Genomic DNA, 16,216 nt, shown 5'->3' on the forward strand with positions numbered 1-16,216 from the left:
AAGCACAGAGCAGAGGCAGCCGGCGTCCCTGTCCCCAGTCACACAGATCCCCAGGCTGAGACCCAGGCCGGGAGGGGTGACCTTCCCAGGGAGACGGTGGCCAGGCTGCCCTGTGCTCTGGGCCCCAGTGCTCCAAGTACTTGTAGCCACACTAAAGAGTGGGCCTGGTCCCTAGCACCTGAACAGCCAGCGCCTAGCCCCGGCCCCGGCTCTGCCCACAACTTCTCTTTCCCATCCCTGCCCTCGGCCTGCTTGCCATCTGTGGGGGTCGCTGATGGGGCTGAAGCCCAGCGGGGTCCCTGTCTGTCCTTGGGGGCTCCACCTGGCCCCAGGGCTAAGTGACAGCAGGGCTCTGGCATGCAGCCCATGGCAGAGATCCCAGGGATGGCAGCTGGTGTGGCCTCAGGCCAGACCCAGACCAGCTGCAGACCCCAGAGACCTGGCCTGGTGCCTGGACAGAGAAGACTGGGAGGGGGCTGCAGGGGGACTCACCTGAGGAGACGGTGATCGGGGTGCCAGGGCCCCAGAGATCGAAGTACCAGTAGCACAGCCTCTGCCCTCCTGCTTCTCCCATACAAAAACACACCCTCCGCCCTCCCGCCGACCTCCTTTGCTGAGCACCTGTCCCCAAGTCTGAGGCCAAAGCCCTTGCCTGGCCCAGTACACCTGGCTCCCCACTATCCCCAGACAGCAGACTCACCTGAGGAGACGGTGACCAGGGCGCCCTGGCCCCAGTGCTCGAAGTATTCAGCCACAGTGAGTCAGCCCTGAGCCAGGGGCTGCAGAAACCCACAGCCGGGGTCCCTGGAGAGCGTGGTTTTTGCAGAGCTTCCTATCACTGTGTCCCCAGTTAGCACAGTGGTTCCCAGCTCAGCCTAAACCCTGCGGCTGGTAGGGGGCCTGCGGGGCCTGGGGCTGGTCTGGCTGCAGTCCCCAGGGCGGGTCGGGTCCAGGGGCCCCCAGCATCTTTGCCAGTGCTCTCCTTTCCGCTGTTAGCCCCAGAACATGTGGGAGACCCCAGCCCTCAACCGTGCCAGTCACTCTTGAGTCTCGTGCCAGTCATTTGCTGCTGTTAAGAATCATTAGAGTGCTGAAGGCTGGCGAGTGTGTTTTTCCTTTTCTTATGTAAATTAGAGCAGATCTGAAGCTGGGTCTGTCAGGCCACCTCTCATCCGCTTGCTTTCTGAGTTGTTTTCCCAGCTGCAGACAGGCCGGGGTGGCAGTGGCTGGGGGAGCCTCCTTGCCTGCAGGGCCACGGCCCCCGCCAGGGCTCCTCGCTGGCCCGCAGGGGTAGGGAGCCTTTCCTGCTCTGATCCCGTCTGTGGGGCCTGGCACGGGTTGCCTGGTTGGTTCCACCTATTTACTGATGTTCCACTGAATGGGAGGCCTCAGCGGGTGGCGCTGGGTCTCACCACAGCACCCTGGCGTGGGCTCCCTGTGTGTCCACGAGAGCTAGGTCCCTTCCCTGCGCCTCAGCTGGTCCTCAATGAGGTCTCAGCTCTTCCCATGGCGGGTGCCAGGGAAGGTGCAAGGTGGTCTAAGGGGAGCCCCTCCCCGGGCCTGCACTGGCTGCCTTCTGCCGAGTCTGGGTGAGGGACTTTGCACACACCACTGGCCAGACGCGGGCTGAGTGGAGCCCTCAGGGAGGCCGAGGCCTGCGGCCAGGTGTGAGCATGGGGGTGTGCCTGGCAAGGGCCTCTGCTGGGGGTGAACTGACGGGCACAGGGTGTCTGGGGTAGGGGAGCTGCCCATGCAGGCTTGCTGGGGAGGGTCTGTGTTGGGGCAGAGTTTCAGGAGAGGAATAGGCAAGGCAAAGGCTGGAAGGCTGGGACCTGTCGTTGAAGGACGCAGGTGGTTTGCTGAGGCTGGGTGGAAAGGGGGCCTGAGTGCCCTGAAGGGGCTGAAGGGTGCTGGGGGCTTGCTTAGAGGCTGCTCAAGAAGACTCCCTCAGGCACCGTGCGGGCAGGGATGTGGGGTCTGGGAGGGAAGGCTGGATGTGGGGAGAGGGTTGGGGCTCCTGTAGGGGTGTGGACAGAATGGCGGCAGTTTGTGGGGTTTCCTATAGGGGTCCAGGCAGGACAGGGGACTCTGAGGTGCTGCCTGGGGCAGTGGATCTCTCTAGACATGGGTGAACAGTTGCCAGCATGGGGCCGGAGTCTTAGGCTGGGAAAGGTGAGATAACCCGTCTCTAGCCATGAGGGGCCGAGAACCCATTTGATTAGGGGTGGTTGGGCCCTGATGGTCAGGGAGGCAGCTGTGAGGGGATGAGGTCAGGGAGTGAGGAGGAGGGTGGTCTGGTGCTGGGGGAGTGGCACTCTGGCCTTTGGACTTCTGGCCCTAGGGGGCGCAGGCAGGGTCAAGGGTCAAGGGAGCAGGCTGAGGGTGGGCTGTGTCTCAAGCCCCCATGCCTGGGCCTCTGGATCCCTGGGCTGGGGGAGGGAGGGCCTGGCCTTCCCTCTCCTCCTGCACTGGGGTCCTGCTGTCTGAGGAAGCAGTGGGGTTCTGAGCTGCCGTTTGAGACTCACTTGGGCTCACAGTTCGTGGTAGGACTCCTTGAGCCCCCAGACCCTTTCCCAAGGCTCTTCCTCTGATGGTCTCAGCTCTGGGGCCTCCTGCATCCTTTGCAGGGGTGAGGGGTGGGGTTTCCAGGTCCCTCCAGAAGCACTGGCTCCACCCCTTGCCGGCATCTAGCCCCGCCCTGGCCCTGCCTTTTCACACACTTCAGAGGCCTGTTCAGCTCCAGCAGACGTGCAGGCCCATGAGGCCCCTGTATATGGCCCCTGTGTGCAGAGCTGTGGAGGGGCCAGAGACTCCCATGCCCATGGCTTTGCAGGTGTCTGGGCCCAGCTCCTTCCACAGCATCCTGTGACTGGGTCCTGGGAACACACCCTCTGCCCCCACCTGCCACAAGGACACACCAGGGAAAGCACACGAGTGTCACAGACGTGATGGCCAGATCATGCAATGGGCAGCCAGGGCAGGGCCCACAGGCCAGGTCGAGTTGGCCCCCAGCCTCTCCCCACAGCTGGCATCTCCTGGGGCACCTGTCCCCCCGCAGGGTCACTTAGCCTGGTTGGCACTTCCTGGCCTGGCTGCCCTGAGCAGGGCTGGGAGCTGAGCTGAGAGCTGCAGCCCCAAGGGCAGTGCAGAGGGTAGTCCGCTCCCATAGCCCATGCACTGTTTAGGATGTGGCCTTTCGATCCTGCTCTGCTCACGTGGCCCATGCATTGTTCAGGACATAGCCTTTCGATCCTGCTGACGAAAGTCCTTGAGCAGGAGCAGCTCCCCGGCTGTGACAGGGCCCTGGACATCCAAGCCAGAGGGAAGGGCCAGGGATCAGCAACAAGGGAGGGTCTGGGCCCAGAAGCAGGGGGGCAACACCTACTCTAGGCACTGAGTCTCTGGACTGTGCCATCCTGGAGAAGGAGAAGCCAGAGGCGACCCTTGGCAGGGATGGCAGGCCTCACTGGAGGACAGGGCACTGCAGCAGATCTCCACGCCTTCTAGGCCTATGGTGCAGCTTGGCGAGCTGGCCAGGCTCCAGGTTGGCGAGGGGCTGGCTCTGAGCTGACTCTGTGGTGGGCCAGATGGCTGGAACACAGGGGTTTCACTGTGAGGAATGATGCATTCTGTCACTCCCAGGCTGGGGAGAGTGCGTTGTATCCCTTATACCTGAGGCTCTGCTTCTGATGGTCTCTGCTGCTGGAGATATGGTTTCCACACTTCCACTGCTGCTCCTGCCAGCCCGGCACTCTGCTCTGGGAGGAAGGCCCTTCTGGGCAAAGCCACAGCAGAAAAAGTCTTGCTGCTTCATTTCCCAGGTCAGAAGCAATGCAGGAGCACACCGCTGCTACAGCTGGTGAATCTACAGTTTCCCTCCACTGACACCCAATTTCTTCCCTAAGAGGACTGGGAGAGTGAGGAGAAGGTCTGAGGAGAATCATCTTCCCTGGCATGGAGCTTGACAGTTTGTCCCAGAGGAAACAGTGGAATTTGCTGGGGGTGAATTTTGCCCAAGTTTTTTCAGCTTTCCCTATTTTACGTGTAATAATCTTGGGGTCCAATTTGAAAGTCTCTTCATTTTAATAGGCAAGTTAAGACCATTCACGTTTGTTGTTTTCATAGATCTGTTCGGCTTCAATCCTATCTTAGTAGTTTATGTTTTCTATTTTTATACTTTCAAAAAGTTTTCCATCTTAAGTTTTCTTATTCTTTGCTAGCTTCTATGTGTAGTGGCTACCTTTATAACTTTCCAAAATATTCTTTGTTCTTCTTTGGATAGTATACTTTAGTTCTTTACTATATATAGGTATGAAATTACCTGATTTCCTCTTCCTTTTCCCCTCCATCTCTAGCATCATATGATTGTAGTCAGTAATATTATTTTCTTAAAATTTGTTTGTACTGTCTAATATGCCCGATTTGGTTTTACTGATGTCCTTTGGCTGAGAGTTATTTGGAGTGGGGCAGTAATTCAGAAGTGCTCTCTATCTCATATTCTGTGTTTTGATCATTGTAAAATGTCCACTTTGTCAGGCAGACACCATTTCACCTCTGTTGAGGCCACACAGTCCCCTACAGTCATTTCTGTCTTAGTCTTGCAGTTAAGGACACTTAATATTTACTTTTGGTTCTTGGCCCTGAGTTCTCCAAGCATCTTTTGATGGCTGGCGGTCTTCCTCTAGTAGTTTTTTCATGAGATTACGGACTATAGAATGTTTGGAACTCCTTTTCAGCAGCCGTTGCTCTTGAAGAACAGTTGGCTGTATATAGACTCTGGACTATCTACCACTTCTTCCCCCCTTGAGAACCCTACAGGTGTTGTCCTACCATTTACTGATCTTGAATGTGGCTGGTGAGAAATCTGGGACTGGTCATCAACTCCCTTATAGATGATTTTGTGTGTGTGTGTGTGGATTTAGATTTTCTTTGAATTTGTGCCCAAATTAGTGCTTCCTAAAATTAATTACTAAAACTAATACAACAGAAAGCATACTTAAATCTATAATTTCAAAAACTCTATCCTGAAATAAAACAAGATTGCCCCTGTATTGGTAGGCAATTAGAGCCAGAGAAAACTGGCTCAGAATGGTGGCTCCTGAGATGTCTACTAGCAAATGCACTGTGGATGTCATCTCTTCTTTGCCTGTCTTCCATATCTGTCACCTCTTTTTATATATTTTATTTTACAGAATTTTTATGGGTACATAGAAGATGCATATATTTATGGGGTACATAGGATGTTTGATACAGGCATGCAATGTGAAATAATCACATCATGGAAAATGGGGTATCCATCCCCTCAAGCATTATCTTTTGTGTTACAAACAATCCAATTATACACTTTTTGTTATTAAAACTGTACAACTAAACTATTGACTATAGCCACCTTGTTGTGCTATCAAATAGTAAGTTTTATTCATTCTTTCTATTTTTTTGTACCCATTAACCATTCCCATATTTCCTTATCCCCCCATTACCATTCCCAGCCTCTGGTAACCATCCTTTTACTCTTTATGAACATGGGTGCAATTGTTTTGATTTTTAGATCTCATTAATAAGTAAGAACATGTAATGTTTGTCTTTCTGTGCCTGGCTTATTTCACTTAACATAATGATCTGCAGTTCCATCCATGTTGTTGCAAATGACTCAACTCATTCTTCTTTATGACTGAATAGTACATTGTGTATATGCACCACATTTTCTTTATACATTCAACTGCTGATGAACACTTAGGTTGCTTCCAAATCTTGGCTGTTGTGAACAGGGCTGCAACAAACATGGGAGTGCAGATACCTCTTAATATACGGACTTCCTTTCTTTTGTGGTATATACGCAGCAGTGGGATTGCTGGATCCTATGGTAGCTCTCTTTTTAGTTTTTTGAGGAACTTTCATGCTGTTCTCCATAGTGGTTGTACTAATTTACATTCCCACCAACAGTGTATGAGGGTTCCCTTTTCTCCACATCCTTGCCAGCATTTGTTCTTGCCTGTCTTTTGGATATCAGCCATTTTAACTGGGGTGAGATGATAGCACATTTTAGTTTTAGTTTTGAGTGTGTTTCTCTGATAATCCATGATGTTGAGCACTTTTCCATGTCAGTTTGCCATCTATATGTCTTACTTTAAGAAATGTCTATTTTAACATCTTTCCCATTTTTAAATAAGATTATTAGATATTTTTTCTATAGCACTGTTTGAGCTCCTTATATATTCTGTATATATTCTGATTATTAATCCCTTGCCAGATGGGTGTTTTTCAAATATTTTCTCCCATTCTGTGTGCTGTCTTTTCATTTTGTTGATTGTTTCCTTTACTGTGCAGAAGCTTTTTAACTCGACGTGATCCCATTTGTCCATTTTTGCTTTAGTTATCTGTGCTTGTGGGATATTACTCAAGAAATCTTTGCCTGGGCTGATGTCTTGGAGAGTTTCCGCCAAGGTTGTCTTGCAGTGGTTTCATAGTATGAGGTCTTAGATTTAAGTTCTTAATCCATTTTGGTTTGATTTTTAGATATAGTGAGAGACAGGGGTCTAGTTTCACTGTTATGTATATGGATATCTAGTTTTCCTGGCACCATTTATTGAGGAGATATCATTTTCTTTTCCTTAGTGTATGTTCATGGCAGCTTTGTCAAACATGAGTTCCTGTAGGTGTGTGGATTTATTTCTGGGTTTTTAATGTTGTTCCGTTCATCTCTGTATCTGTTTTTATGCCAGCACCATGTTGTGTTGGTTACTTCTATAGCTCTGTAGCACAATTTGAAGACAGGCAATGTCAGTTCTACAGTTTTGTTCTTTTTGCTTAGGAGAACTTGGGCTATTCTGGGTCTTTGTGGTACCATGTAAATTTTAGGATTTTTTTTTTTCTATTTCTGTGAATGATGTCATTGGTATTTTGATAGGGATTGCATTGAATCTGTAGATTGCTTTGGACAGTATGGACATTGTAACAACATTAATTCTTCTAATCCATCCATGAGCATACAATATCTTTCCTTTTTTTTTTTTTTTGGTGTACTCTTCAGTTTCTTTCATCAGTGTTTCATAGTTTTCATTATAGAGATCTTTTACCTCTTTGGTTAATTCCTAGGTGTTTATTTGTGGTTATTGTAAATACGGCTACTTTTAAATTTCTTTTTCAGATTGTTCATTGTTGGCATATAGAAATGCTACTGATTTTTGTATGTTGCTTTTGTATCCTGCAACTTTACTGAATTTGTTTCTAATAACTTATTTTTGGTGGAGTGTTTAGTTCTAAATAGAAGATCATACCATATGCAAATGAGGATAATTTGACTTCTTCCTTTCCAATTCGGATGCCTTTTATATCTTTCTCTTGTCTGATTGCTCTAGCTAGGACTTCCAGTACTATGTTGAATAACAGTGGAGAAAGTGGGCATCTTTGTCATGTTCCAGATCTTAGAGGAAAGGCTCTCAGTTTTTCCTCATTTAGTATCATACTGTGGGACTGTCATATATGGCTTTATTATGTTTCTTCCATACCTAGTATAGAAGAGAATTTTTACTATGAAGGAATGTTGAATTTCATCAAATGCTTTTTCAGCATCAATCAAAATGATCAAGTGGTTTTTGTCATTCATTCAGTTGATATGATGTATCTCATTGATTGATTTGTATATGTTGAACCATCCTTGCATCCCAAGTTGGATAAATTCCACTTGGTCATGATAAGTGATCTTTCTAATGTGTAGTTGAATTTAGTTTGCTAGTATTTTGTTGAGGATTTTTGTGTCAATATTCATCAGACATATTGGCCTGTAGTTTTCTTTTTCTGATGTGTCTTTGTCTAGTTTTGGTATGAGGTTAATACTGGCCTTGTATAATGAATTTGAAGTATTCCCTCCTCCTCTATTTTCTGGAATAATTTGAGTAGGATTGGTATTAGTTCTACTTTAAATGTTTGGTAGAATTCAGCAATGAAGCCATCGGGTCCTGGGCTTCTCTTTACTGGGAGACTTTTTATTACGGCTTTGATCTCAATATTTGTTATCAGTCTGTTCAGGTTTTGAATTTCTTCTTGGTTCAATCTTGGGAGGTTGTATGTGTCTAGGAATTTGTGCATTTCTTCTAGATTTTCCAATTTATTGCCATATAGTTGCTTATAGTAGCCACTAATGATCCTTTGAATTTCCGTGGTGTAAGTTGTAATGTCACCTTTTTCATTTCTGATTTTATTTGGATCTTCTTTTTTTTTTTTTTTGAGACAGAGTCTCGCTCTGTCGCCCAGGCTGGAGTGCGGTGGCCGGATCTCGGCTCACTGCAAGCTCCGCCTCCTGGGTTCACACCATTCTCCTGCCTCAGCCTCCCCAGTAGCTGGGACTACAGGCACCGCCACCTCGCCCGGCTAGTTTTTTTGTATTTTTTTTAGTAGAGACGGGGTTTCACCATGTTAGCCAGGATGGTCTCGATCTCCTGACCTCGTGATCTGCCCGCCTCGGCCTCCCAAAGTGCTGGCATTACAGGCTTGAGCCACCGCACCCAGCCTTTTTTTTTTTTTTTTTAAGTATACTTAAGGAATTTATTCAGCAGATTTTTAAGTAAAGGAGCTCAGTCAGTCAATATCCTACAATCTTGAAAGCTCCCTTCCAATGTAATTTTCATAGTCTTTACATTTTAACTGTCATTGTTGATTACTGTTTTGGCTATATTCTCTACAATTTCAGCAGCATTTTAAAGAGACAATGTGACTATGTACAATGAAAAAACAAAATGACTTGCAACATCAGAAATATAGTTTAACTGTACAATATTAAAGAGAATCTGTGGTAAGTATAACCTCCTTTTTCTGCAACATGAACAACTTACATGTACGTATCAGTATTATGAATGTGACAATAAAGAAAAAGTCCTTACAGGAGTGAAATACAGCATTCTGAAAAATATTAGTTTCTACCCTACAAGGCAGTCAGAAAATGTTCACATTTTAACAAATCTGTACAAACGACAAGAAATTTGTTTATGGGACTATCTTGCTGATAAGAGCTTTCTAGAAATGTAGAATAACCATGAACAAATTATAAATCTAGTATCTATGTGCTCCACAGCCCTAGAACCCAATCAACTGATTTAAAAAACTCAATTATGTCCAACATGGCTCACTTTTACGTCTTGATTGTTAATGACTGTATGCTTTTTAATATCTCTCTATGATGTACAGTCAACATGGACCTTCTAGGTCATTTAATTTTTTAGCAAAGAAGCAACATCATGTAGCAGCAATTAGAGCACCTTCAAGAAGACTTAAAAAAAAATCCAATTAGAAAAGCCATATTTTAAACATTTGTACAAGAATAAGCTGCTGAAACTTAGTAATTGAAATATGACATCTGTACAACAATTTACAATAGAGCTAGAAGGGAATTTATCATTATCCTGCATAGAACTGGTCTGCATTTGGTTACATATTGTCACCTGTTTTGATGAACAAGGCCTGGTAACAAAAGAAAAATACCTGTTATCAATTCTAACATGTTGAAAACATTGGCAATATTGTAATTTAGTGAATTCAACTGATTTCAAAACAAGCAGTTCATTTTGTCTAAAGTGTAAAGTATTTAGAAATAATAGCTCTCCCTTTAATATAACCAGTGAAAGAAAACAGACATGCGATCTTGAGGTACAACTTGGTAAAAGCCAGAATAGGCAAATGACAAAGCCTAACTTTGTCCAAAGATTCTAACTCTCACATTCTATTACTATAAAACACAACTGTCACTGTCATTCAGTTCTTACTTTGGTTTCAGCAGATTAACTGCCAAATGCTGAAGAATGTATCCAGGCACTATAGTTTGTATGTTAGAAATATGTCTCTTATTTTTCCATGTTTTTAAATAATGAAAAACTACCCTTCATATTAGAACTCTCTAGTAACAACCAAATGTATTTAAGTATTATAAATGTTATTTACAGTGTTCCCCCAAATAAACAAAATTTTTATCTTCTATCTTAACATGGTATTCCTGTTCCTGTGTAACAGGCAGTTATCCTTCACTGCTCAAAATTATAGTCAGAAGTGTGCATTTATTCATTGTTCATGATCCACTCTCATACAAATGACACTATGAGGAACTTCAGTTCACAAACAGTTCTTAATCATGTCTTGTGTAAAAAAAAAAAAGAAAGAAAACAAAAAACACTCAAATGCTCTCAAACTCAAGTGTGCATCTGGAAGCAATTCAAAGATATCATGCCAATCTTGGAGGAAAGTCAGTAAGTAATTATGCTTGAAGAAGGGGGTGTAGGGGATGCTGTCAGCCCAGCCATGTGTAGGTTTCCTGAAGAATTTGATCTTCTCATGTGTGGAAGAAGGTGTGGGTCATTTGCCAGCTGGTGCACATCAAATCGATCTTCTTTTCAATATGCCAAACAGCATCTTCTAAAGGCCTTGGCTTCACTGCTTACAGCAGGTTTTAGAGGGAACTGGACTTTTTTGGTTTTTAATATTGTATTTTCTTGAAGAATGTCTTGTTGAGATTGATTGTGACCAAATGGCTTTCTACCATAAAGACACTGAAAGAAGATGACTCCAACTGACCATACACCAACCTTGTTGGAAAACTTTGGTGGCTCTTTTCCAACTACAAAACACTCAGGAGGTAAATACCAGTAAGTGCCTGCCCCCTGGGAAGTTAGATCCATTCCATCTACAACATAGCTATCATCATCCATAATCTAGGACAGCCCAAAATCAGTGATTTTGATTTCACCACATGCTGTTCCATCTACCAGTAGGATGTTTCCTGGCTTAAGATCATCATGTATAATAGCGGATTTGATCTCACTGAGATATCTTAGTGCATGTACAATCTGCATTACAATAGACCTAGCTTTTTTCTCTGACATTAACTTGTGTTGCTTCAGATAGAAATCCAAGTCATTGCCTTCCCAGTATTCTAACACTGTACAAAACGTATCTGTATCCAAGGAGAAATAATCATAGAGTTTAACTATTCTGGGGTGATCCAGTTCTTTGTGTATTCTATACTCTCTACAGGCATGTTTGTGGTAGTTTTCTTTCTTCTCATCTCTCCAGCTTTTATTAAGCTGATGTATCTTCACAGCAGCATATCTTTGTTCATAAAGGTCAAAAGCCTTATATACTTCACTAAAGCCACCTCTACCAAGTAGATGAAGTAATAAATATCTTTTATTTAATGTTGGGTGATCTTTGAACTGTGAATTATCTTCATTGTTTATTCTTTTTAGCTCGTGTGTGAAGATTTCTGACTCTTTCCAAACGTTCAAGTTCTGCCTGGATTTCTGCCTCTTCCTTTTTGAGATGTCCTTGTCTAAGTTTGAAAATTTCTTCCTGTTCATGATATTCTGCCAAAGTCAACAGTTGTGGTAAATTTGGTCTAACAAAGGGATCATTCTCTGCTCCATTGACTGCTTTGTTTTTCCTTTGTTTTGGCTTAGAATCGGTAGAGGGTGCCTGAGAATTATTAGCTGTGGGAGGTTTGCGTTTGCCTAGAAGTTTCCTTTGCCTTTCAATATCTTCCCTTTGCTGATTCACCCATTCTTGTTGCTTCACAAGATTCTGAAATGCAAAACCACCTGTCCATTGTTTAGTAAATGAAGCGCCATGTCTAACTGTTGTAAAGTGCCCGAGGTATAATCCATCTTGCATACTCTTCTGCTTGACAATTTTTCTTGTGTACTCTTTTCAATAAGAAGTTTCTTGCTCATTGATATGCACTTATTTAATCGTTCTTTGTATTTTTCAAGTAATTTTTGTTGTTCAACTATTTGCCATCTGAGATCACAGTTAGTAGCCCTGAGCAAATCATCTATACGTCCCTCCTTCTTGTCCAGGTCCTGGATTTTATTACTTTCTAATGCTGCTAATTGCAGCATTGTGAGATCAGTCTGAATAATTTTAAAGAATAACTGCTTTGGTTGTACAATAGGGTGGTCCCCAAATGCTAATGCAGTAGGAGAAGGGCTATTGGGTTGAACAGATGAGGAAGGAGTGGAATGTGAATGTGAATTTTGAGAAGAACGGATTGCAGGAAGTATGCCTCTTACTGGACTTGAGCCATTTCCACCCTCGTAATCAAAATAGTCGCTAATTTTCAATACTTTTTCCCTGATTACTTTCATTCTGGTTTTCTGCTTTTCTCTTTCTTCCCCTGGATGATTCCGATTGTTTCTTCTCTGGTGTCTCTGATTCTTTGTCACTTAAAGATCCCAAGCTTCCAAAACTGTCATTACAGCTTTCGTTATTTGTTGAGGCTTTAGCTCCAACACTGCAACTGCCCGTACTCCCAATGCTCCCACTTGCAACTCCAGAAAATCTAGCTTCCAATAACTCTTGCCTTCTTGGATCCAGACTATGAAGCTCATCCATTGCACCTTCCCTGGGCCCCCCGGATGGCGGCATGCGATTCAGCAGGGACCTGGCCGCCGCCGCCGAGCCCGGGGTTGGAGACGTGGAGAGCTGGGACCAAGATGGCGGCCCCTCCAAACTTCCACTGCTACTTTGCACACTCATCAAGCTACTTCCTGGGAACTCGACTCTCCCCCTGCGACGGCAGCGGCAGCGGTAGCAAGGACCCCGGCACCCGCCTCCGTCATGGCGGGGGCCGCGCTAAGGGCGAGCTAGAGAGCGAGGGCTGGGGAGGGGAGAGTCAAGGGGATGGGGGAGGAAACCGAGAAGAGGGGAGGTGGTGAGGAAAGAGGTGAGGGAAGAAGAGGGAAGAGGGAGGAGGGAAAGGGGGAGAAGCGAGGGAGCCCGCGGGCGCGCCGGAGAAGAAGCGGAGAAAAAGAGCGCGGCGGCGGAGGCGTCTAGGGGGTGCCCTGAAGCCGGGATCCCAACGCGACCTGCGCCGGCCAAGGAGGCTTTCGCGGGCGGAACCTGCCGGCACCTCAGCAGTGCGTCGGACCCCGGCGGTGGGTGGCGGCTGAGGCGGCGGCGGGCGCTGGGTGGCGGCTGAGGCGGCGGCGGGCGGTGGGTGGCGGCTGAGGCGGCGGCGGGCGCTGGGTGGCGGCTGAGGCGGCGGCGGGCGGTGGGTGGCGGCTGAGGCGGCGGGGGGCGCTGGGTGGCGGCTGAGGCGGCGGCGGGCGGTGGGTGGCGGCTGAGGCGGCGGGGGGCGCTGGGTGGCGGCTGAGGCGGCGGCGGGCGGTGGGTGGCGGCTGAGGCGGCGGGGTAACCTCTGCATCGGTTACAGGCGGCGGCGGCGTCACGCGCCGCCTGTGCAAACACTATCGCGAGGCTCCTGCGCCCCCGGTAGCGGCGGCGGGGGCAGCAGTGGCCGCGGGAGCAGGCTTGGGGGAGGGACCTGCCAGGGACTGGGGGGTGGGGGCATGGGGAGGGAGCGCGCGCGCGAGGGAAGAGACCAGAGCGTGGGGGCGACCCTGCCGCACTCGCGGATCGCGGCGCGGCGTGGGAGCCCAGGGTTGCCGGACTCGCGTGCCTTCTGTTTTTTTTTTCTGAGTTTGGCTAAAGGTTTGTCAATTGCATTTAACTTTTCAAGAAAACAACTTTTTGTTTTATTAATCTTTTATATTGTTTTCTTCATTTCAATTTTACTTATTTCTGCTCCGACCTTTGCTATTTGTTTTCTTCTACTAATTTTGGGTTTGATTTCCTCTTGCTTTTCTAGTTCTTTAAGATGCATTGTTAGGTTTTTTTATTTGAAGTTTTTCTTCTTTTTTTATGTAAGCATTTGTAGCTGTAAACTTCCCTCTTAGTACTGGTTTTGCTGTATCCCATAGGTTTTGGTATTTTGTGTTTCCATGATCATTTGTTCCAAGAAAATTTTCAGTTTCCTTCTTAATTTCTTCATTGACCCACTCAGCATTCATTGTTTAATTTCCATATATTTATATAGTTTTCAAAATTCCTCTTGTTATTGATTTCTAGTTTTATTCCATTGTGGTCAGAGAAGATGCTTGATATTATTTCAATTTCTTTGAATATTTTAAAACTTGTTTTGTAACCCAACATATGATCTATCCTTGAGAATGATCTATGTGCTGAGGAAAAGAATGTGTGTTCTGCAGCTGTTGGATGAAATGCTCTGTAAATATCTGTTAGATCCATTTGGTTGATAGTGCAGATTAAGTCCAGTATTTCTTTGTTGATTTTCTATCTGGAGGATCTGTTCAATGTTGAAAGTGGGATGTTGAAATCTCCAGCTATTATTATAGCGTTGGAGTCTATTTCTCTCTTTAGCTCTAGTAAATACTTGCTTTATATATCTGGGTGCTCCAGCATTGGGTGCATATTATATTTACAATTGTTATATCCCCTTGCTGAATTGACCTGTTTATCATTAGTGAACTTGTCTCTTATTATAGTTTTGTCTTGAAATCTGTTTTGTCTGATATAAGTGTAGCTCCTCTGGCTCTTTCTTTGGTTTCCATTGGCATGGAGTATCTTCTTCCATCCCTTTGTTTTCAGTCGATATGTGTCTTTATAGATGCAGTGTGTTTCTTGTAGACAACAGATCAATGGGTCTTGTTTTTTCTTTAATTGATTCAGCCACTCTATTTCTTTTGATTGGAGAGTTTGGTCTATTTACATTCAATGTTATTATTGCTAAGTAAGGACTTAACTTCTGCCATTTTGCTATTTGCTTTTGGTCTTCTATGTCTTTTGATTGGAGAGTTTGGTCTATTTACATTCAATGTTATTATTGCTAAGTAAGGACTTACTTCTGCCATTTTGCTATTTGCTTTTGGTCTTCTGTCTCTTCTTTCTTTTCTCCCTGTCTTCCTTTTAGTGAAGGTGATTTTCTCTGATGACATGATTTAGCTTCTGGCTTTTTGTTTTTTGTGGATCTGTTGTATTGTTTTTGGTTTGATGTTACCATGAGGCTTGCAAATAGTATCTTATGACCCATTATTTTAAGCTGATAACAACACTGTTTGCATAAACAAACAAGTAAAAAGAAAACTAATTAAGACTTTATACCTTAACTTCATCCCTCCACTTTTTAACTTTTTGTTATGGTTTATATCTTATTGTACTATGTCTTGAAAAGTTGTGGTTACTATTTTTCATTGCTTCATCATTTCGTTTTTCTACTCAAGACTAGCCTGACCAACATGGTGAAACCCCATCTCTACTAAAGTACAAAATTAGCTGGACATGGTGGCACATGCCTGTAATCCCACCTACTTGGGAGGCTGAGGCAGGAGAATCGCTTGAACCCAGGAGGCAGAAGTTGTGAGCCAAGATTGCGCCACTGCACTCCAGTCTGGGCTGGAGCAAAAGTCCATCTCAAAACAAACAAACAACAAACAAACAAACAAACAAACAAAGGAGTTTACACACCACAGTTACAGTGTTATAATCTGTGTTTTTCTGTGTACTTATTATTACCAGTGAGTTTTGTGCCTTCAGATGATGTCTTATTGTTCACTAACATCTGTTTCTTTCTGATTGAAGTACTCCTTTTAGCATTTCTTGTAAGACAGGTCTGGTGTTCATGAAATCCCTCAACATTTGTCTGTCTGGAAACAAATTATTTCTCCTTCATGTTTGAAGGATAATTTCACCAGCTATACTATTCGAGGGTAAAAGTTTTTTCCTTCAGCACTTTAAATCCATTATGCCACTCTGTCCTGTCCTGTAAAGTCTTCACTGAGAAGTCTGCTGCCAGACATATTGGAGCTCCATAACATTTTATTCATTTCTTTTCTCTTGCTGCTTTTAGGATCTTTTAAAAATCCTTGTCATGTGGGAGTTTGAGTATTGAATGCCTTGAGGTAGTCTTCTTCGCATTAAATCTGCTTGGTGTACTGCATCCTTCTTGCATTTGGATATTGATACCTTTCTCTAGGTTTGGGAAGTTTTCTGTTATTATCCCTTTGAGTAACCTCTCTATCCCTCTTTCTCTACCTCCTCTTTAAGGCTAATAATTCTTAGATTTGGCCTTTTGAGGCTATTTTCTAGGTCCTGTAGATATGCTTCATTGTTATTTATTCTTTTTTCTTTTGTTTCCTTTTATTGTACTTTTTCAAATAGCCTGTTTTCAAGCTCACTAATTCTTTCTTCTCCTTGATACATGATGCTATTAAAGTACTCTGATGCATTTTTCAGTATGCCAATTGCATTTTCAGCTCCATAATTTCTGCTTAATTCTTTTTAATTGTTTCAATCTCTGTTAAATTTATCTGATAGGATTCTGAATTCCTTCACTGTATTATCTTGAATTACTTTGAGTTTCCTCAACACAGCTGCTTTG

At 44.8% G+C, this 16,216-nt stretch overlaps 1 pseudogene and 3 gene segments (V, D, J or C); all 4 read right to left on the minus strand.

The window, feature by feature from the left end:
* LOC104674290 overlaps positions 1–589 on the minus strand; it is a 168,727-nt gene extending 168,138 nt beyond the window's left edge. The window contains 1 exon segment of the C gene segment in view: positions 493–589. Coding sequence covers positions 493–574 — 82 coding nt within the window.
* Positions 1–747, minus strand: part of LOC104670082 — a 97,606-nt gene extending 96,859 nt beyond the window's left edge.
* The window catches only part of LOC104673310, a 167,610-nt gene that overhangs the window by 12,564 nt on the left and 138,830 nt on the right, over positions 1–16,216 (minus strand).
* Positions 10,233–12,516, minus strand: LOC104673309 (annotated as a pseudogene).

Source organism: Rhinopithecus roxellana, chromosome 5 (genome assembly GCF_007565055.1).
Source record: "Rhinopithecus roxellana isolate Shanxi Qingling chromosome 5, ASM756505v1, whole genome shotgun sequence".
Lineage (NCBI taxonomy): Eukaryota > Metazoa > Chordata > Mammalia > Primates > Cercopithecidae > Rhinopithecus > Rhinopithecus roxellana.